The following is a 22,436-nucleotide window of genomic DNA, read 5'->3' as shown; positions in this document are numbered from 1 at the left end:
CAGAAAAAGAAAAAGGGAAGCAGGCTCCCTGCTGAGCGGAGAGACCAATGTGGGGCTTGATCCCAGAGTCTTGGGATCATGACCTGAGCCGAAGGCAGAGGCTTTAACCCACTGAGCCACCCAGGAGCCCCTATAGGGCATTCTTGAACAAGTATAGTTTTCAAAAGATCATCTTTTCAGTTGGAATCATCATGACCTCATCTCATGATGTCATCATGACCACCACCACCACACAGACAGCACAGACTGTCCCAGGTTCTCTCCTCACTCAGACAGGTAGACTGTAATCAGGCCCATTTTACAACTGAGAAAACTGAGAGTTGAAATAAATTGGCCATTAGCAGTAGAGAGAAGGATTACACCCAGCCTGTCTGGAGCCAGAGTCCCGCTTGCTGTTGATAATCGCAGGAAAGTGCCTCTCTGCTGGGATACTAACATAGATAAGAGGAGTCTAAGAGGGAAATCACACAAAATTACTATCCCATATTGCCACCTTTCTAAAACACCTGTGCTTACTGGAAAACAAAAACAAGATTAACATGAGAAATGCTACTATAAGAGATTTCTATTTAAAGATTTCTGAGAGAAGTCTGCACCAAAGTTTTGAATAACAATGGCTCCTATATATACTTGAAGAAGTAAAAGCATGGAAGGAAAAAGAGTGACAGTGGCTCTCCCTGGAATGTGTGACAGCAGCATTTTGAAAAGTACTTTAAGAAAATGAAGAAAAAGTTTGATAATATAGTGTGGCGAGGGTAAGGAGAAACAAACATTTGCATATTGCTGTTAGGAATGTAAATCTGTACAACTTCTTTAGAAAGCACTTGGGAAATACCAGTTTTTATAATGCACTTATCTGTTGACCTAGTTAATTCAACAGATAATTTTTAGGGATTTATCTGATAGACATTCCTGTACATGCATGCAAAGACTAATAAACAAAGGCATGTTTTTTGTTTTGTTTTTTTAGCAGTAGTAAAAAGCTGAAAAAAAAATTAAATGTGTATCGGTAGGGTACTGATTTAATCAACTCTGGTATCTCCATAAAATGCAGTATTATGTGACCATTAAGAACAAAGGAGACCTTAATATTCTTACATGAAATAGCCCCTAAAATATTTTAAGTAAAAAAGAGCAAAATTCAGAAGAATGTGTTAACATTGTGTTAAGAAGGACAAGGAAGGAAAAAAAGGGAAAGAATATAGTTATAACTGTATGTTGTATACTTTTGGATTATCTTTGCGAGAATATACATAAGACTGATAATTTGGGTTGCCTCTGAGAAAGAGAATTTTGGTTCTAGTAAGGCATAAGAGTGAGAATTTTTACTTTTCCTTTGTTCCATGTATAGCTTTTTTAGCTATTTAAAAATAAAACCATCCTGAATTAGTATTTATTAAGAAGAGTTTAATATTAAATGTTTAGGAAGCATCCTACTATCATTCTCAAATCTGGCTATTATTGATACTATTAGGAGACTTGAACTTGGAAGTGTTTTATGTTACAAAAAATATAAAACATTCCAGAGAGAAATAAAATGATATATTACTTTTAAAAATCAGGTTTTGAGAAATGTAGAGCATAATCATTTAGTACTGAAAGAGAAACTCTCAGTTGTGATACTGATAGTTTGAGACATAGAACGTTACTATACTATCTTAACTTTGGGATTCTCCATCTCCGCTAAAACTCTAAGTGATATGGTCAGGCAAATGATAGTCATGGTTATCCAAATATTGGAACAAATACCGAAAGAGGGTTCCAAAATTTCCTTCCCAGAAGACTTTGAATAGTGAAGAAGTTAGCTTTCTGTTGACCGGAGGTATGTGTTTCTGAGTTAATAGGATGAGCTAAACATTCAGCTCTGGGATTTCTAGATAAACTAGGCCTGAAAATGAAATAGCATAGTCCTAGTACCATAGAGAGGGAAGAAAGAAAAAAAGGAAGCAAAACCCCCCAAAAGTCTAGTGCAATAAGCTGCATTTCACCAAGCTACACCTAAATTAAGCAAGAAACACCCACACACTGCTGACTTGGCCAAGACCGTGGAAATTGAGTCTGCTTAAAAACAGACTAAGGCACAGAAGCTAACACAAAAGGCAAAAAGCAAGTGCTGGCTAGCAAGTGCAAGAGAAGGAATATTTAGTAAATACTAGTAGCCTTTAGAGGTAGGACTTGGAGGTATCATATCCTTATGGTGCTATTTTCATCTAGCTCCTATATAATTGTATGTGTCTATGATTATTCAAAGATAACAGTCAACGGAAGTGGACAGGATTACCAAAGCCGTTCTCTCACTCAAGGGTCTATAGGGTCAGTATATTTTTGTATTTCTATTTCTCTTCTCCTTTATAGCTAAGATGGAAAGAAAAATGAACCTTGTTACAGATAAAGTTGAGACTTCAAGTTCAACGTAATTGGGGGTGGGGGGCTCTACGTCTGCCTAAATAATTAGGCATATACACAAACTCACAATTTCCTTATGACATACACACCTCTTTTTAGAAAGATTGAGAAAATAACCCTACACAGAGGAATTAGCCTTTCAGAGAAGGGAAAGGCTAAAAAAACAAAAGGATGAAATTGATATTTATTTTTATGCATTTCATTATATTCATTCACACCATCTGCATATGTCATTAATATGACTATACTATATTCATGCAAACTATGCTGCACATGGCCTGAAAGGGAGAGAATAAAGTAGGGGCCAGGAAAATGAAGGGCAGGGTCAAAATGAAACTAGCTGGAAAACAACAAACCTTCTTCCATACTTTGATTTGAGCAAACGTCCATGAGACCAATAAGAAGTCCATACCTGTTTTCAGAACCGCACACTTCTTAGGGAACCGCCAGCCTCATGGAACTGGAACCATAGGAACAGGTGATTCTCTCCAAAATTCCCCAGAAAGTAGCCCTGTTTTCTTTAGCAGTAATACAGAATAGATATCAGGCCACCCTGTAGTTCAGTCACCATGATGACTGCCAACTCTGTTGACCTTTTGCAATTTAAAAGTAAATTCTAAGCCGGGAATTTCCCAGTTATATGTTTTTGAATATTCCTGCCAATTGAATCAAATCCAGCAACATCCCGATTTCGACCTAAGGCCTTGATTTGTACCCTCTCTAATATATGCCTGGGAATAGAAGAATTTATGTGTAATATTCTGGGAAGATTTGGAAAGCAGGGGTAGCAGGATTTAGAATGAGTAATGGTAAGTATATCGTAGATCTTATGGGGAGAAACAAAGCATTGGAAAAGAGAAAGAGAGGAAGGAAGGCAAAGAAGCTGATTCAAAACAAAACAAAACAAAACCTGTTCCTCTCTTCTTGGAAACAAGTATCACAGAGCTAGGCCAGAGTCACTGACAGAAGGACCAGACAACAAAGGCCAAAAGAGAGAGACTTTCGTCTCAAGATCACTGTCCTCTACTTCTCCTTACACTAGAAGGCCACCCTTCTTTTTCACGTTCTTTTCCCCAAGGAGTCCCACAAACCCTTAAAAACAGCCATTTCCCCAAACATTTTGCTGCAGACAAAGAGGAAAAACATAGATGATGTCATTCTGTATTTTACCTGACTTTCCAGAAGTCAGGCGTTCTAAAAAAGGATTACCAGAAAAGTACATGAACTTAAATTCAAATGTGGTTAAAGCTTAATTCAGTATGTCCCTTCAAGAGAAAAAAAAGCAGCTCTGTTCTGAAATGTGAGTAATAACATCCTCTGACTTCTATTGAAATGACACCTGAGATGTAAGAGGAAAATCCCTCCCTTTCAAACTCAGACTACAACTCAATCTCATCACAAACACTGAGTAAGAGGAAGGATCTGCTCACCTATTAGAGAAACAGCTTGAGATGCCAGAACAGACTGAACTATGGACTTGGACATCTAGTCTGCAAGGAGAGAGGTCTGAGAAATTCTGATTACCTGGATCTATTTTAGTTGCCTAACCTTCTTGAAATTTTCTACCCAAGCGCCAGTAATGCCAGGGATGGAAAAAAAGAAGATACATGATAAAAATGACATGTCTTTGAATTCTTAGTTTTTCTTAAAACCTAAGATTCATAAGCTAAATAAGATTCACACTGACGTGCGTTCTTCTGCATAATGTATCTCTTTGGTCTCAATTCAAGTTTTTATTCCAAATCAACAATTAAAATCAACTTCAAGAAAATGTGTCACTTTCATTTTGTGACTCTCCACTCCCCTGGGTGCACATCTATATACCTCAGCACTCAAGATTTTAGAGTAAAGGACTCCTGCTTTGTTTTGTCTTCCTTGGTTTCTAGTCAATCACTGTTCAATTAGTGGGCACTATGTATTCTTTCTCTGATGCTCTCCCCCAAATTATCTTCCTCAGTATGTTAAAGGTTTATCTTAAGAATTCAAAATTGATTTCCAAAATCCAATCTTGGCTCTTTACCTAAATATCGAACTAAAACTAGTTACACTCTTACTATACTATGATCAAAGCAGGAAACACGTCTTTGCTGACATACTTCTTCTCAATGATGGTTTTGGTGGCTCTGAATAGAAAATCTTTTATCACGTCTAGAAAACCTGCTGGCATCTAAGTCCTGGAAAAGAGGCATTGCCTTCCTAGAAGAAAGAATTCTGGAACTTGTCTAATGACGACTTTTCATGGCTGATCAGAGAGAATATGTGAAATTAACTGCACGATAAAGTGTGGATAGAGCACAGAACGATAAAAGTGTGGACAGAGCACAGAAAGCAAGTCCAGATACCCCGACTGAACAACTCCTTCAGCTCTCTATTCTGCAAATGAGTGTCTAAGCCAGAAGATGTTAGATTCAACTTAGAATGAGATTTTTACACCTTCAGGCTTTCCATAAATGTACTATAATTTTTGAGAAGCCAAACACAAATAACTGATTCTATTTATATGAAAAGTCCAGAAAAAGGAAGATTTATAGAAATAAAATTTATAGAGATTTATAGAGATAAAAGCAAACCGGCAGTTGTCCAGGGCTAAGGGTAAGAGCAGGGATGAACTGCAAAGGGACATGAGGAAAATTTGGGAGGAGGGATGGGGTGATGGAGAAGTTCTAAAAATGTGATTGTGGGGGTATTTGGGCAACCCTATAAATTTAATAAAAGTCACTGAATTGTAGGCTTACGGTGGATGAACCTGTGGTATGGAAATTATATCTCAATAAAGCTGCTTGAAGAAAGAGAAAATGCCAGTCTTTAGGAAAAAAAGGATGTTTCAATTAGACTTTTAATGATCTAAATATAATGAGAAATTTTTGGCTAATTAGAAATGTTTAAACACAGCAAAATAGGACATTGCTTAAATTAACTGAAAATGATGCCAAGACAAGCATAAAGCACTCTACTTCAGGAAGTGGTTGTTTATATTGATTTTTTACATTTCTTTTCTTCTGTTAATTTACATAGAATGTTCCCCCGTCCCCAGAAAAGTGGATTTGTACTTTATTAATTTATCATCCTGATAATCAATCTCCCAAGAAAGAAGATTAAACTAGTAGCACCTATAAAATATAATGGAATAAATAAGCAAATGAAATCTAAAACTTGGATTATTTCTTTTTCTGAATTTGTTCCTACTGAAAGGCCCTAATGAGAAAAGAAGTAAAAAATGAGGGGGTAATACTGAGAATCATGTGCGTTAGATGCTCAACCAATCCAAGTTTGTCTTCCTGGATCCAGAGGAGGAACATATCCCCAGCTTCCTTTGCATTTTGGATGAAGTCATGTCTGAGAAAATATGGGCAGAAGTGATGTACTGGGCCATCACTTTCAGGCAAGTTAATAAAAACACACTGCATTATATCCAAGCTCACTCTCTTTCTTCCTTATGGATATGGCTGGAAGTGAAGAATTCCAAGATGGTAGACCAAGGTCATGAAAGAGTCCTAGATGCCTGAATTACTTGAAGGGATCTGGCACTGGCACTTAATTTTGCCTGAAGGAGAAGTAAACCTGTCTTCCGTTGAGCCACTGAAATGTTGGGATTGTTTGTTATAGCTAATTACCCTAATTACCCTAGTTAGTTATTTAATTATCTTAACGGATATAAGATGCCATAAGGCTCAAAGTATATTTCTTCCTTTTATCAACTAGACCTATTCTTTCCCTCCTCCCCATCCTTCCTCTTCCTCTTCCGGTTCCCTGACCTCATGACTCCAGTTAATGTTCATTTCTGAGGCAGAGAAAGAAACACTTGAGTACAATTCAGCCTGCACTTCCTGAACATCCTTCTTCAAGAATCAGAATGTTTGAATGGGATAAAGTAAAAATAATAGGTTGCAATTTTTCATTCAGAAGAGCCAGAAAGTTTCTCAAGCCTTTGGTTAAAATGTTGCATTATCACCAAGAACAATGCTTTGCGCCCACCCTCTGAGGGGGGAAAAAAAAGCCTACAGCGATAAATTCTGGGAAACAAATGTCAGAGTTGGCAGCCACCTTCTGGGTCATGAACTTTGCTTTTATTGCTGTCAGAAGTGGAGAAGTGCATTCTGGTTGCTCTACTGCTTTCTGTCCACCCTGAGGATTATTTCCCCAAAACAACAAATTACCATTTCAATTCATTTTCAAGTTGTTTCCTTATCCAGGTGCCCTTTCCTCCTTTTCTGCATAAAGAGCAAATGCAAGGAAAGAAGAGAGGACCTACCCCAATTCAGAAACCACACCCTGGGCCATACTCAGGCCATGACCCTCACCCCAGCCCTTCATCTTGTCAACCCCCATTCCCCCCAACTCCATAGTCAGAACACAAAATAATTCAAACAAAAAACAGCTCATAAAACAGTAAACAAAATAAAGTCAGTTTTTCTTTTCTTTAAGAACAAAATGAAACTTGAGGGAAAACTTACTGGAGTTACAGTTTATCCTGATACAGTCTAGATGGGGAAAAATAAATGAAAGATGAAATTGCATCCTTCAAGGTAACAGCTGCAGACATCCAAAAACAATCAGTCCACCCTTCCGGGGACAGACACACGCAAGAAATGTGGCCATTTTATATATATATACGGTATGTACAAGTTTAAGGGTGGGTGTATATGTACAGTATATCATTTAGTAAAGTTGGATACATATATATATACACACACACACATATATATATACACATATGTATAGAGATATATACTGGTATACATATATATCCACAATAGACACCAAGTATGCCGCTCCTTTTTTTTTTTTTTTTTTTCAAAAAACCTACTCATTTATATAAAGGATTTCACACCTGAACTTTGAAATATTAATTTTGTTTGACTTGGAAAATTATGCAAAAATTTCCCCACCAAATGCAGGTTATAGTCTATGTCCCCCTATAATGATTTTCTCCAAATTTGTCTTTAAAAGTAGCATCAACACAATTTTTGTATTAGTATTCCAAAGATATATCACCAATCTGACACACTGTTTATTTTTTTCAAAAAAAAAACTGTCCATGAAGTTTCTCAGTGCAGTATTTAACCCTTTCTCTTTTTCTGAAAACAAACTCCCTCCACCCTTTTCTTTGCTCAGGCCCCAGATGCTATAGAAATTTATATAGGCAGACTTGCCATTCTCCCTAGAGATAAGGAAAGGGTTAATACCACCTGGTCATTTCCTGTCATAAAATGGCCACTTGCAAACAGCTAACCGCACAAACACCCATCCCAGATTTTAGAGAGGTGGAGTTGGGTGGTGGGTCAAAGGAGTTGTATGATGTTACCACGATGGACTGGGTTCTCTGCTATTGTTTCAAAGGCTCCCAGACCAACCCACTCATGAAGCCCACCTTCGTCTTCCTGCCTGAATGCTCAGACTAAATCAAGTGCCTACAGCATTCAAGGAGAAGGCGAGACAGGTTTATGGGGAGGAGGTCTTGGGCACCTTTGACATCCTACATCACTCTGTAATTCTTCATCTTGAGGGAAGAAAATTCTTTTATTTTTTTATTTCTTTATATTTAATGGGAAAGGGAGGCAAGAAAGGGTGGCTAATTTTCTAGTTCTGAAACCCAACATGTTATCCTATGCCAGAGATCTGAGTATCCATCCTTTTATTAACATCTGTTTAGAGTCATGAACACTCAGCACAAAAGGTCTAGAGTAGAGTCAATGATTATTTGCAGGGGATTGGGTAGAATGGTTAAAAAAGATCTCAGATTAGTTGTTACAAATTTGCCCCGTTAAAACTAAATTTGATTTATCATGGTGGGAATTTCAATAAGAATTTGTCTAAAGCTGGATACTAAAAAGTAGAAATAAGACAAGAAAGGGAAAAAAAAAGTCACAGGAAAAAATTACAGTTAGAAACTGAGCTCTTCTGCCTAAGGCTGACCCAGTAGTTTTGGAGGACTTGTCAAGGATAAGGCCACCATTTGAATTTCCCAAAGTAAAACATTTTAAGGAAGCAAGTGAAAGAGGAACCAGTGGCAAAGGACAGGGCAGCATAAAATTATAGAAATCCAGACAGGAGAAATCTAGAACACCCAATCATTCTGAGGAAGGAGGCGGGATGCTTATTTGTTCCCCAGAAGAACATCTCTTGAAAAAAATCTGGGTTTGGTTTCGTGCGGTTAGGTTTGTCATGTGTCGTCAACCGCAACAGAAAAGTGGGAGCAAACAGCCCTGGAGCAACTGGTACGATCACCAAACAGAGGAGGCCATGCCCCCAGTGAGGACTGGGAAGAGGGGAGGGCAAGGAGGGAGGAAGGGGTGGGGCTTCCGCTACCAGCAGCACCTGCCATCAGCCAAAGCTGGAGAAATGCCCCTTCCTGATGTATTCAGGAGACAGGGGAAACAGGTGTATGGCCATGCTTAAGAGAGAAGGGAAGAGGAAGAGTGGGCCTAAAGCAACAAATCTGAGAACCGTCAACAAGAGAGGGCTGTTTTCTTTTGTTTCTATGCTGTTGAGGATTTTATTTTTAGTTTTTATTTTATTTTTTTAAGGTTTTATTTATTTATTTATTTGAGAGAGAGCACAAGGGTGGGGGAGAAGTGGAGGGAGAAGGAGAAGCAGGCTTCCTACCGAACAGGGAGCCCAACGCAGAGCTGGATTCCAGGATTCTGAGATCATGACCTGCACAGAAGGCAGAAACCTCATGGACTGAGCCATCCAGGCACCCTGAGGATTTTATTTTTAGACAAGGACCCAGTCTAGAGAAAGGTACTAGATTCACTTAAATGGTTCCATGAACTGAAAGATGTCTCTGAACCAATGTGAGGACTTGGAGCTTTCCAGAGGGTGGACAACTGATTAAGACAAGAAGTGACAGATTATTTGGACACTTTACCTGAAGAATAAGTAGATCAAGGGGAAAAAAGCCATCCCAGTGCCTTGCTCATAGGCTCAGAGATGGCAGTCTTGATAATGAGGTTGTATTTTTTTCATGAAAAGTGAATCTAGGGAATTGGGCTGGGAAAGCAACTTCCTTTAGATCTACCTTGAGTAGCCACCACAGTTCAATCTGTGCCTTACCCTCGGCAAGGTAAACGAGGGGTGTCCCCTTGTCTGTATATGTCTGTTTTTCATCCTGTTTCATTTAGATGTTTTTTTTGTTTTATTTTAGTAAATGAGAGATTATTCTTTTCTAGATGAGTAAGCTTTGGGTGGAGAGCATGGAAGAGGCAAAAGTTTCTAGGACTTGTATGTGTTCAACAGTGCACACTGTAAACAGCCGTCAGCAAGCCTGCATTGCCAGAGACAGAGCATCTGGAGAATTTGAATGCCATTGTCCAAACTGCATGATACTCCCTATGGGCCTCCGCCATTGAAGAAGGCTTGCTGGCGTTCTGCTGAGGATTCCAAAGGGCCATGAGCAGATGCCAATGCTGACTGACTTTTCAGCTGTATGGCTTAATTCAAAACAGGCACTACGGAAAAAAGACTCCCTCTGGGCATGTTTAAAAAGTAACCATCATGAAAGCAGTTAGAAGTCATCAAGACTGCCACATCACTGAGCCACACAGGACTGACCTGTGGAGAAAACAGATCACCCACGTTGATTTAGCATTTTAGAAAACCGGGTTCTGGTCTCAGCTCCACTATGGACTTTTCATGTTAGCTTTCAAAAGTCCTATGTTTCTTTCTTTTTCTCACATATGTAAAAGAAGGCATAAAAACACTTCCCTGGCTTATCTCCCAAGAGGACTGGCTGACTGAAATAAGGTTTTTAAATCTTTCAATTTGCTATGATCATAAAATGTTATTATTGTATTTTTAATTGTAAGGGATCAAAAGATTTCAAAAACGGGCTGTGTGTTGTAGCAATTTTCTGACACCGGCTCTTACTACACCCAGTTGTCTTCAGAGAGCAAGGCCCTTGGGAAAGCCGAGTCTTCTGGACATTTAGGAGATGGATACATTACATCAGAGAAATACATACTAGGCTTTACATCATGAGCATATATGCATGTCCAATTTGAAATAAACTGTAGTATCATTTGTGCATAGGCTGGAAAGGAGACACAATTGAAATGGTGAACAAAACTATCACCTGAAATTAGTTCTTTTGGAGTAAGTGTGTATGCAAACCCTCCTTAGAGATGTTTTCTTCTCTAACGAAGGAAAGGGAAATATGAACTCATACTGGGAGAAAATATTCACACAGGGGTATATTTTGGCGAGGGAAGGGAAAGCGAACCTTTAAACAAAGCATGAACGTAAAGAGTTTTGTATACATAAGCACAGGGAATTTCAGTTCAGTTTTCCAGGTTAGGTTTGAAAGTAATTTAAATAAATTCAAACCAGTCATTCTGGTGAACCACACGCTTCAGGGAAAAAAAAGAAGTCACTATTGCCTCTGAAAAGCGCAGGGTTCTCCAACTCCGTCGTGCCTAAGATATCTCAGCTTTGGAGGAACTAGACGGAGTATATGCTAGAAGGAATCAAGAGGCAAATGTAGTCTTTTTGAGAGGTATTTCTCCCAGATTTGGGGCAAATAGAAAAAAATGTTTCTAGGAATACACATGGGAATTCTTACTAACTGCATGTGCGTGTGTGTGTAAGAGAGAGAATCTGTCCATCTCCTTCCTCATCCCTTTTTATCTTCCCCCACTTATATCTCCTTCTGAGACATGAGACCTAGCACAATCAGCTTTCTCATTTTATAAAACAATGTCTAAGAAGGAAAATCTGTTTTCTGTTTAGCGACAGTATACATTTCCCCGGGACGCCAAGGGGCGAATCATGCTTATATATATGCTTCTCTCTTACTCTGAAATAGACATAGAGTTAAAAATTGTCTTCATCTTTTTCTGTGAACTATTTAGGATGTTATGTTCATTTTGTTGTTTATTTGTTTTTATTTAATTTTTAAATTTCTCCTGCTCTTTTTGAGGGAACTAAACGATCAGCTACTGGTTGTTGGTTTTAGGTTATACACACAGTCCGGTTGGTTTGTGGGAGGTGGGGAGGACGGTGCAGGGGAGGGAAGGCGGGAGGGACGGGGGTATGCCAGCCCCTGCAGGCTGTTCAGTACGCTCTGTTCTCAAGGCTGTTTGCTATGCGGGCCGCAGGCTTTGGGCCTTTGAAGGGTTGAATACCATCTTTTGATTTACCATGGCTGATGGTGAGAAGGACTGAAAACTCAAGAACACAAAGATCCAGCAAAAAGAAAAAACAAAACTTGAAATAACCAAACACACACATACACACACCAAAGAAAAACCAACGGACACACTGAGAACAGAAATCAAATGAGGTTGGACAAGAAAAAGGGCAGAGTGTTGTAAAAGCTACACATTGGAAGAAAAAAAAAAGACATAAGTGAAGCCACTGCTCAAAACAGTCCTCTGCGTCCTAGAGATTTTCAGGATCGTAGTGTAGGCATTTTCCAAGTGCGACCAGTCGACCTGACAGCAGGTAATACTGGTGTGGATTCCAAACTGCACCTTCCCACTAGGCCAGCTAAGGTTTAATGTGGTCTTGTATCTAGTACAGTTGTCTAGTACATGTCTAGTACATGTCTTCCCCGTGCCTCTGACAAGCCATTCCACTAGAATCTTTATAAAGGGGCTCTGTACCCAAACATACACTATATACCCCCCAAAATCCCTGGCTTAGGAAGCTTGGACTCAGCCATACCACTCATCCTATTGACACAGGGCACTGACTTCCTACCAGGTAGAAATGAGGTTGGTTTCTTTCCTTCCAGAAATCAAGAGGTTCCCATCCTTCAAAGAAGATCAGTTAGAAATCAGTCAAGGTCAGCAGCAAGAGCAAATGTGATGCCACCAGGAGGGGAGTTTCCAAAGTAACTATTACAGGTAATTATAGTAGAAGAACAGATCTTCTCCCAATAAAGCTGCGAATTTGAAATTGTCATAACTTTTCAGTACCAAGGACGGAGGAACAGGTGAGTGACAGTGGGACATGGCAATCTGGATAAAAGGGGCTGGTAGACGACGGGGAAGAATGTCAGGAAGGAAGAAGCGGATCATATCAGGAAGCACATTGTCCTTCCACATGTCAGAGACTCTATAAACTTAGAGAATTATTTCTCCAATAGGACAACAGTAACAATCTGACTCGTCCTCCCCGCTAGGAGAAAGCATAAGGTAAGAGCAGTGCCCCCAGAATTCCCCGTTTGTGGAGAAGGAAACAATGCACCTTTCATCCTCCTCACAAAGCTTAGTTCTCTCCAACCCCAATGTCGTTTTGCCTCCATTTGATGTCTTATCTCTGCCCTCGCCTTTGACTGTTTTGAGTGGTGACCAAGGAGTCGGACTGAATGGCAATGTGATTGATCAAAAGATGGACCAAAGTAGCGTGTTTTACACAAAGCTAAACGGTTCCAAAAAACCAAGAAAGGAAACTTAAAAAATAAATAATCTAGTAAAAAAAAAAAAAAAAAAAAAAAAAGAACCAAAACAAAAACAAAATCAAAAACAAAAAACCACCACTGTCAGAAACCAGAAATTGACATCAAAACCTCATGCAGAAACAAGAAGAAGGTGTTTGTTGCCGTTGGGTTTTATCCTTGGTCTATTAAACAAGAGGTGAGCAGCTAACTTTTAAGAAACAAACAAAGAATTCAATCAAACCAATGAAAATCAGAAAAGAAAGGGAAGACAAGCCCAAACAAAGTGGCGGAGGGTACTTCATACGATACCTAAGTTAACCATGAGCTTGACACGCCCCCCATCCAGCTCCAAACGCAGGGTGTCCGCAGAGTCCCTGGAGGTAGTAGCCACCAGCAGCCCATAAGCTCGCTGGGACATGAAGCGGAAGGAGACGTCCTCTGCCTCGGTGTGCATGACCATGGGCATGATGATCTTCATGTACATGCTGCCATCGTAGCTCAAGATAGACGCCTCTGCAAAGAAGAATGGAGGAGATTGTCAGGATGAAGGATATCAAAGATTCCCTTGACTTCCAGGGTGAGGACGGTAGAGAGGGCACGGAACTTGTACCCAGGTGATTCCTGTTGGCTAGGCCTCCAGTGCCACCACTTTCAAGCTATGGGACCTTGGGAAGACCAGTGAAATTCTGAGGGCCTATTTCCTTGTTTGCCGTTACAAGGCATACAATGGCACAGGTCCCTGCCCCACCATCCTCATAGACTTATCAAGTGTGCCAAATGAAATAATGGATGTGAAGATGTTTCGTAAACGTGAAAGTGCTCCCCACAAATAGTAGTGATTTCATTCCATGTGCCATAGACAAAACAAAAAATGCATGAAACAAAACTTAGCCTCCTGAAAGTATTTCATGAAGAACAGGAGGAAAGCAGCAAGCTAGAACCACCACAGCAAACATTTGTCAGAACTTCTAGAAGGGCGAAAGAGCGGCAGCCTAGCCTGCTCCCCACACAGGCACTGTATGAGTTTGTTTGAGTCATTCAAAGAGGATCTACAGAAACAGAGCTAGAACCACCAACACAAAAAGATGATACCCCAGTAATTCTGCTTTTATTCAAATAGTGTTTGTCTGAGGAAGGAAGAAACTTGCTTTTGTTTGATGCCTTCTCTAGCCCAATCACTTGGGCCAGGAACGCCCCCACTCCACCCCATTGTGTTAACTTACTTTGTGTTACAATGTGGATCTACTACTCTACTTCAAACAGAAAACCAAGGTTCCTGGAGGCAGATGTTAACGTCTCGAAGTCAGACATCCTGGATTTTAAGCCAGTATGTCCAGTACAAAGCCAAGGTCTGTTTATACCACCATGCTGCTCAAAATGTGAATATGTTCAATTGTTCATTTAGCGAATATTTTTAGAGAACACAGGAAGAGAAAATCACTTAAATGCCTATGACACCAACCTGCCACTGGGCTCCGTATCTGGCCCCGAGTAGGCCTTCATTAAATATTTGCTGTTGCCAAATAGTTACTACCCACCTACATGTACTATGGAGGGTTTAAAAGTGAAACAGAAAAGGTCCTTGCTCGGAAGGGGGATATGGCATGTGCAAGTAACCGTACTAGAATATAAAAATGGTTAAATGAGGGGGTAGGAAAAGAATAAATGAAACAAGATGGGATTGGGAGGGAGACAAATCATAAGAGACTCTTAATCTCACAAAACAAACTGAGGGTTGCCAGGGGGTGGGGGGTAGGGAGAGGGTGGTTGGGTTATGGACACTGGGGAGGGTATGTGCTATGGTGAGTGCTATGAAGTGTGTACACCTGGGGATTCACAGACCTGTACTGCTGGGGCTAATAATACATTATATGTTTATAAAAACATTAAAAAATTTAAAAGAAAATGGTTAAATGACCCAGGAAATATATACATCAGTAAAGCCAGGGGCACTCAGAGGAGAGAGACTGTGGCAAGTGAGTAGAGAAGTGGGGATAGAGTTCGAGATGCTCTTAGTTTGTAATGAAAGAGGTGATGGTATCAGATTCGTCAAGAAAGGGAATATTCGGGGCGCCTGGGTGGCTCAGTGGGTTAAGCCGCTGCCTTCGGCTCGGGTCGTGATCTCAGGGTCCTGAGATCGAGTCCCACATCGGGTTCTCTGCTCAGCAGGGAGCCTGCTTCCCTTCCTCTCTCTCTGCCTGCTTCTCTGCCTACTTGTGATCTCTCTCTGTCAAATAAATAAAATCTTTAAAAAAAAGAAAAAGAAAAAGAAAGGGAATATTCAAACAAAAACAAGCTGTTCAGTTTAACAGAAGCACTAAGCATATTTTGATAAGTACTTATACAACAGTTTTTGAGATTACAATAAAATCAATGGACTTGGGTAGATACTGGGACGTAAGTGAATGGTTTTAGATCGAGCAATACCATGAAGGAGTCATTTCTGGTATTGTGCACCAGGCACTCTTTTTGGTGTTGTGCCCATAACGGTGCACAAAAGAGACAAACATTTTCTGCCCTCGTGTATGAAAGAAATCAGAATGGGAAGAGACCAGGCCAACCACATGGAAGGTACTCAAGATAGTCTATGTCATCATCCTATCACCACACTATTTACACAACACAAAAGGTCATGAGAAGCCAATATAAATACACCTGCTCATTCCTGAGAAGCGACCATCACCTGAGTAATACCCAAGACATGATCGTTGCCGTACATTACCATCTGCAAACTCTATAAAGATCACAAATAAAGGTGTAACAGTTGCAGACACTATCACAATAAAAGACATGTTATGAAGATGTATTCTTAGATGGGAAACATCATCTCAATTTAACACATGCTCCAGATGTGAAAGAAACTATCTCCTGGAAGAACGGAGTCAAAGAAGATTAAAAATGAGAGCTAAAATTTATTGAGCACTTCCTGTTTGCCTGGTGCTTTCTAGAACTTTACATGCATTAAGACATTGGATGCTTCTAGTTTCATTGATACGTTCTACTGTATCTCTGGTTTCTCCCTCATTGATCTCAGCTCTAATCTTGATGATTTCCCTTCTTATGTGTGGAGTTGGTTTGATTTGTTGTTGATCCTCCAGTTCTTTAAGGTGTAGAGACAGCTGGTGTGTTCTGGATTTTTCAATTTTTTTGAGCAAGGCTTGGATGGCTATATATTTTCCCCTTAGGACCGCCTTTGCTGTATCCCATAGGTTTTGGACCGAAGTGTCTTCATTCTCATTGGTTTCCATGAATTGTTTCAGTTCTTCTTTGATCTCCTGGTTGATCCAAGCATTCTTGAGCAAGGTAGTCTTTAGCTTCCAGGTGTTTGAGTTCCTTCGGAACTTTTCCTTGTGATTGAGCTCCAGTTTCAAAGCATTGTGATCTGAGAATATGCAGGGAATAATCTCAGTCTTTTGGTATCGGCTGAGTCCTGATTTGTGACCCAGTATGTGGTCTATTCTGGAGAAGGTTCTGTGGGCACTTGAGAAGAATGAGTATTCTGCTGTTTTAGGGTGGAATGTTCTGCTTACAAGAACACCACAAAGAAGACCGTATCAGTATTAGATTTTGTAGGACACCAGGTCACACAGCTAACAAGTGGTAGAGTTGGGAGTTAGACACTGACAGGCTGATTCTTGTGGCTATATCCTTAACCATTCTGCCAAATTGTCAGAAGGCTATGCCAGGAAAAACCCATGTTTCTAAGCACTGAAAGAATATCCATAGTGACTCATGGTAGAGTGTGGTGTTCTTGTGTGTGTGTGTGTGTGACACATACATGTTATTATTTAAAATGATACATTATTTATGAACATAGAAAATTATATGAATATAGATAATACATTTCTAAATATGTTATATTTATATGTTACATGAATATGCATAATGTTTTATGTTGGCATAATTATGAACCCTATCATTATTACTATGTACCTTCTACTATACACACCCATACATATGCACACTCCTTTTTTTTTTTTTAATTTTTATTTATTTATTTAACAGACAGAGATCACAAGTAGGCAGAGAAGCAGGCAGAGAGAGAGGGGGAAGCAGGCTCCCTGCTGAGCAGAGAGCCTGATGCAGGGCTCAATCGCAAGACCCTGAGATTGTGACCTGAGCCGAAGGCAGAGGCTTAACCCACTGAGCCACCCAGGTGCCCCTGCACACTCCTTTTTAAAAGAGATTATTCAGTGAGCCATGAAATGGTTGTTAGGATGTATTCAACTTAAATACAATCCAAAAGTAATGGTCACTTTCCATTCGGATATGTCTAGTGCCAGAGCACATGTATAAATAAATGCATCTTTAGGTCAATATTGGTAGTATTAGAGAATAAGTTTCATATGAGTATGTAGTTAAACAGCTAGTGGTACAAAAAAGTGTGCACTTCGATACGTACCTTTGTGAGCATTTCCATGAGTATGTTCTATGATCAACCTAGTATTTTTTAAAGGGAGTGTGATGAAGCAGAAAATTTAATGTAAGAATCAGCTGAAAAAAATTCATTCCAGGATTCTTATTAATTTGCTTAAAAAATTTCAAACATAAGGAGCACCATGAATAGAGTAATACTTTGAGGGAGAAAATGAGACTGAATAAGGAAAGTTATAGATTCTGAAACCTGTTGGACTACTGAGTCTTGAAAGATCATTATCACGGGATGCCCACATAATGGTACTCATACAGCTCCCCTATTTTGTTCCTCTTTCCTTATTTAATATCTCCTTTCATCTTAAATGAATATTTCCTAGCATACTAATTCCATTCCTTTAATGATTCTTTACTCTATTTTTGAGCTACTTTCTTAGTGGTTGCTCTAGGTCTTACAAGATACATCTTATCAAAATATACTTCATATTTATACTCACTCAATTCCTGTAAGATACAGAAACTTTACTTACATAGCTCTCACCCCTTCCTCCTTATTTTGTTATTCTTATCCACATTATGTCTATAAATGTTACAAACTCAACAATACTGTGTTATAAGGATTGCTTTTTTGTGTGATTTTTTTAAATTTAATTTTAATTTTTTAGTAAACATATAATATATTTTTTCCCCAGGGGTACAGGTCTGTGAATCGCCAGGTTTACACACTTCACAGCACTCACCATAGCAAATACCCTCCCTAATGTCCATAACCCCCCCGCTTCTCCTAATGATTGCATTTTTAAAACATATGTCTTCTGGGGGCACCTGGGTAACCCAGTTGGTTTAAGCATCCCACTCCTGATTTCAGCTCAGGTCGTGATCTCAGGATCATGAAGTCCAGTCCAGTCTGCTTAAGATTCTTTCTCTCTCTTCTCCTCCCATTCTCTCTCTCTCTCAAAAATAAATGAATTAATTAAATCTTCAAAGAAAAAATTTTAAAAAACATGTCTTGTTAAGAAGAAAAGAGAATATATTTATGGAGTTTTTTTTTTAAATTAAGTTTATTATTTACCATTTCTGTCTCTCTTCATTTCTTCTTGCAGATTCAAGTTACCATCTGGTGTCATTTCCTTTCTCCAATATAGCTTCATTCATTTGTGGTTTATTGTCAAATATATCACAATTCTATATGTTATAGGCCCAACAATACAATTTTATAGATATTGTTTTATGCAATTGTGTTTTAAATCAGCTAAGAAAAAAAGAAAAAGAAATGGGTAATTATGTTGTCTGTTATCATTACCTACATAATTACCTTTACTGGAGCACTTTGTTTTTTCACATAGATTCAAATTACTGTCTGCTGTCACTTCCTTTCACCATGAAGGATAAAAGCAGTGAGTAGTTCTTACAACTACTAGGCAGGTATCCTAGCCGTGAACTCTGTTTGAGTTTACCTGGGAATGTCTTTATTTGACCCTGACTTTTTTTTTTTTTTTTAAAGATTTTATTTATTTATTTGACAGAGAGAAATCACAAGTAAACGGAGAGGCAGGCAGAGAGAGAGAGAGGGAAGCAGGCTCCCCGCCGAGCAGAGAGCCCGATGCGGGACTCAATCCCAGGACCCCGAGATCATGACCCGAGCCGAAGGCAGTGGCCCAACCCACTGAGCCACCCAGGCGACCCTGACTTTTAAAAGACAGCACTGTCAGATAGAGGGATCATGGCTGACACTCCCTGTGTTCCAGCACATCGAATGTTGTCTTGCTGCCCCTGGCCTCCTCTGTTCTGAAGAGACATCAACTGTTAATCTCACGGCAGCACCGCAGTATGTGGACAAGTCATTTTCCTCTTGCTGCTTTCAAGATTTCTTCTTTATCTTTGGTTTCCAACAGTTTTATTTAAATGGGTCTGGATGTGTATCTCTTTGAATTTATCCTACTTAGAGTTCATTCAGTTCTTTGCTGTGTAGATTCACATTTTTCATTAAATTGGGGGGAATTTTCAGTCATTAATTCTTTGAATATTTTTTCTGACCCCTTCTGTCTCCTTTCTTCCCAGTACTCCCATCTTACCTATGTTAGACACTTAACAGTGCCCCACATTTCTCTGGCACTCTGTTTATTTACCTTTATTCATTTTCTTTCTTCTATTCAGACTATAAATAATCTCTTTTGATCTATCTTCCAGTTTGCCAATTCTTCTGTTGACTCAAATCTATTCTTGAGTTGCTCTACTGAATTTTTTTGTTTGGATTCCTGCACTTCTGAACTCTCAATTTATGTATTATTATATAATATCTCCAAATGGAAATTTTGAAGTTGAAAATAATATAATATATATAATTTGTATCTCTTTATTAATACTCACTCTTTAATGATTATCTAACTTTCCTTCTCTTTAAGTGTAGTTTCCTTAATCCTTTTAATATATTTAACATAATAGTTTCCTTGGAGTCTGTCTGCTAAGTCCAACATCTGGAACCCCTCAAAGGCAATTTCCATTCCCAGCACATATTCCTGCGTGGGGATCACACGTTCCGATTTCTATGCATGTTTCACAATTTTTTGTTGAAAACTGGACATTTTTGGTAATAGATTGTAGCAAGTCTGGGTACTGCTCCTCACTCCTCCACCTACCACCACCAGAACTAGTTCTTGCTGTCTGTTCATTTGTTTATTTGTTTAATGCTTTGGCTGAATGAATTTCATGAGTCACACTTTCCAGGCAGTGTGACAGCTCTAATTCCCTGCTCAGGTATTTCCCCATTTTTATCTTTTAGTCTACCTTCCTATGTGTTGTCCCTAGGTCAATATAAGTCAGTTATTTGTTAAACACTATACTTAAGTCTCTATAGTCAATTTTATCCTTTCTCTGTTAGATGTGTGTGAATTGGAGACTTCTTTTGCAGTTCAGAGAGTGTAAGATTTTGCCTCATGTTCAGATAGAGACTAGTACTTAGAAATTGCCCCTTCTGCCAAATTAGTTATGTGACTGCACTGTTTTGGCTCTCACATTTTTCTCCTTTCCATCTATAATCTCCCTTTTCCTTTCACTCAGTTAATTTGTTTTAAATTTTTCCTTTGAATTCTTGTAGCACTAAGATTTCTTAAGTTATTCTACACTGCAAAGGAGCTACAGAATATAGCTCATGGGAAATTCTTCTGTCCTTTATTTGCCTAGATCAAATTCTTAGAATTTTCTGAGCTACATCATGTCCTTTATTTTTATTTTTCTTGATTTCTTCTGCTGTTTTGTATTTGCATTGTCATGTCACTGACTTTCCTGCTCATACTCAGGTGATTCTGTTCAGAGTTTCTAACTGTTCAGACAAAGGTTCAGGGACTTGACTTCCAGATCCATCTACATTTGAAAGGTTTCATACTGTTAGCTCTACACACTTATTTTTTTGTAGCTTCAGAGATGGTAAAATATGGGAACGAAATGGGGGGGGGTGGAATGAACTCAGGCAAGACTGTGTGTAACCTTCTTTTAGCTGCCAAGGCTATGTTTCTCATTTCTGAAGCTTTGTTAAGTGCCTGGAGCAGAAGTGACCCCACCTGGTTACAGAGTGTGTCCCAAGGCAATGGAGAGGGATGCATTAGGACTACTGATCCATTTAGCCCTCGTGACTTAGCTTTTTATTCTCAGACCCACTGTCTGTTTCTGTTACATGTGCCCCACCCCCACCACTGCCATTTCCACTACTCTTCACTCAAAAGTAGGTAAAGATCAACTCAAAATGGATAAAAGACCTCAACGTGAGACAGGAATCTATCAGAATCTTAGAGGAGAACATAGGCAGTAATCTCTTTGATATCAGCCACAGCAACTTCTTTCAAGATACGTCTCCAAAGGCAAAGGAAACAAAAGCGAAAATAAACTTCTGGGACTTCATCAAAATCAAAAGCTTCTGCACAGCAAAGGAAACAGTCAAAAAAACAAAGAGGCAACCCACGGAATGGGAGAAGATATTTGCAAATGACAGTACAGACAAAAGGTTGATATCCAGGATCTATAATGAACTCCTCAAACTCAACCCACACGAAACAGACAAACACATCAAAAAATGGGCAGAAGATATGAACAGACACTTCTCCAATCAAGAAATACAAATGGCTATCAGACACATGAAAAAATGCTCATCATCATTAGCCCTCAGGGAGATTCAAATTAAAACCACATTGAGATATCACCTTACACCAGTTAGAATGGCCAAAATTAACAAAACAGGAAACAACATGTGTTGGAGAGGATGTGGAGAAAGGGGAACCCTCTTACACTGTTGGTGGGAATGCAAGTTGGTGCAGCCTCTTTGGAGAACAGTGTGGAGATTCCTCAAGAAATTAAAAATAGAGCTTCCCTATGACTCTGCAATTGCACTCCTGGGTATTTACCCCAAAGATACAGATGTCGTGAAAAGAAGGGCCATCTGTACCCCAATGTTTATAGCAGCAATGGCCACAGTCGCCAAACTATGGAAAGAACCAAGATGCCCTTCAACGGATGAATGGATAAGGAAGATGTGGTCCATATACACTATGGAGTATTATGCCTCCATCAGAAAGGATGAATACCCAACTTTTGTAGCAACATGGACGGGACTGGAAGAGATTATGCTGAGTGAAATCAGTCAAGCAGAGAGAGTCAATTATCATATGGTTTCACTTATTTGTGGAGCATAACCAATAGCATGGAGGACAAGGGGCGTTAGAGAGGAGTAGGGAATTTGGGTAAATTGGAAGGGGAGGTGAACCATGAGAGACTATGGACTCTGAAAAACAGTCTGAGGGGTTTGAAGTGGCGGGGGGTGGGAGGTTGGGGTACCAGGTGGTGGGTATTATAGAGGGCACAGCTTGCATGGAGCACTGGGTGTGGTGTAAAAATAATGAATACTGTTTTTCTGAAAATAAATAAATTGGGGAAAAAAATAATGAATACTGTTTTTCTGAAAATAAATAAATTGGAAAAAAAATTAAAAGCAGGGGAAGGATTTGTGAGAGATCCATCTAATGTTAATGATGTACCTCTTTATTAGCCCTCCTTAGTCATAGTGCTCTTCTGAACTAAACATAGGGTACATCTAAAGTAATCATAGTGCAAGGCAACAGGATGGCAAGTCCCAAATTAATGAATAATTCAAAATAAAATTTTACAAAGAATTAAATAAAAAAAAGTAGGATGAGATAAGAACATCTACTCAGTCTATTTCTTTTCTCTCTATAAAGGTATTAGGAGAAATTTTCAATACTTTTATCAACTAGACAGTACCATA

At 39.2% G+C, this 22,436-nt stretch overlaps 1 protein-coding gene across 24 annotated transcripts in view; it reads right to left on the bottom strand.

The window, feature by feature from the left end:
- The window catches only part of NRXN3 (neurexin 3), a 1,586,092-nt gene that overhangs the window by 961,301 nt on the left and 602,355 nt on the right, over positions 1-22,436 (bottom strand). For all 24 annotated transcript variants that reach the window (XM_044230674.1, XM_044230680.1, XM_044230666.1 and 21 more), the window contains 2 exons: positions 13,097-13,300; positions 6,861-6,887 (listed from right to left, as the gene is read on the bottom strand). In XM_044230674.1, the coding sequence (XP_044086609.1) occupies positions 6,861-6,887; positions 13,097-13,300 (231 nt within the window). The remainder of the gene's footprint in view (positions 1-6,860; positions 6,888-13,096; positions 13,301-22,436) is intronic.

This window comes from Neovison vison, chromosome 13 (genome assembly GCF_020171115.1).
Source record: "Neovison vison isolate M4711 chromosome 13, ASM_NN_V1, whole genome shotgun sequence".
NCBI classification, from domain to species: domain Eukaryota; kingdom Metazoa; phylum Chordata; class Mammalia; order Carnivora; family Mustelidae; genus Neogale; species Neogale vison.
The sequence above is the reverse complement of the archived record's forward strand: the minus strand, read 5'-3'. Positions and strand labels throughout refer to the sequence as shown.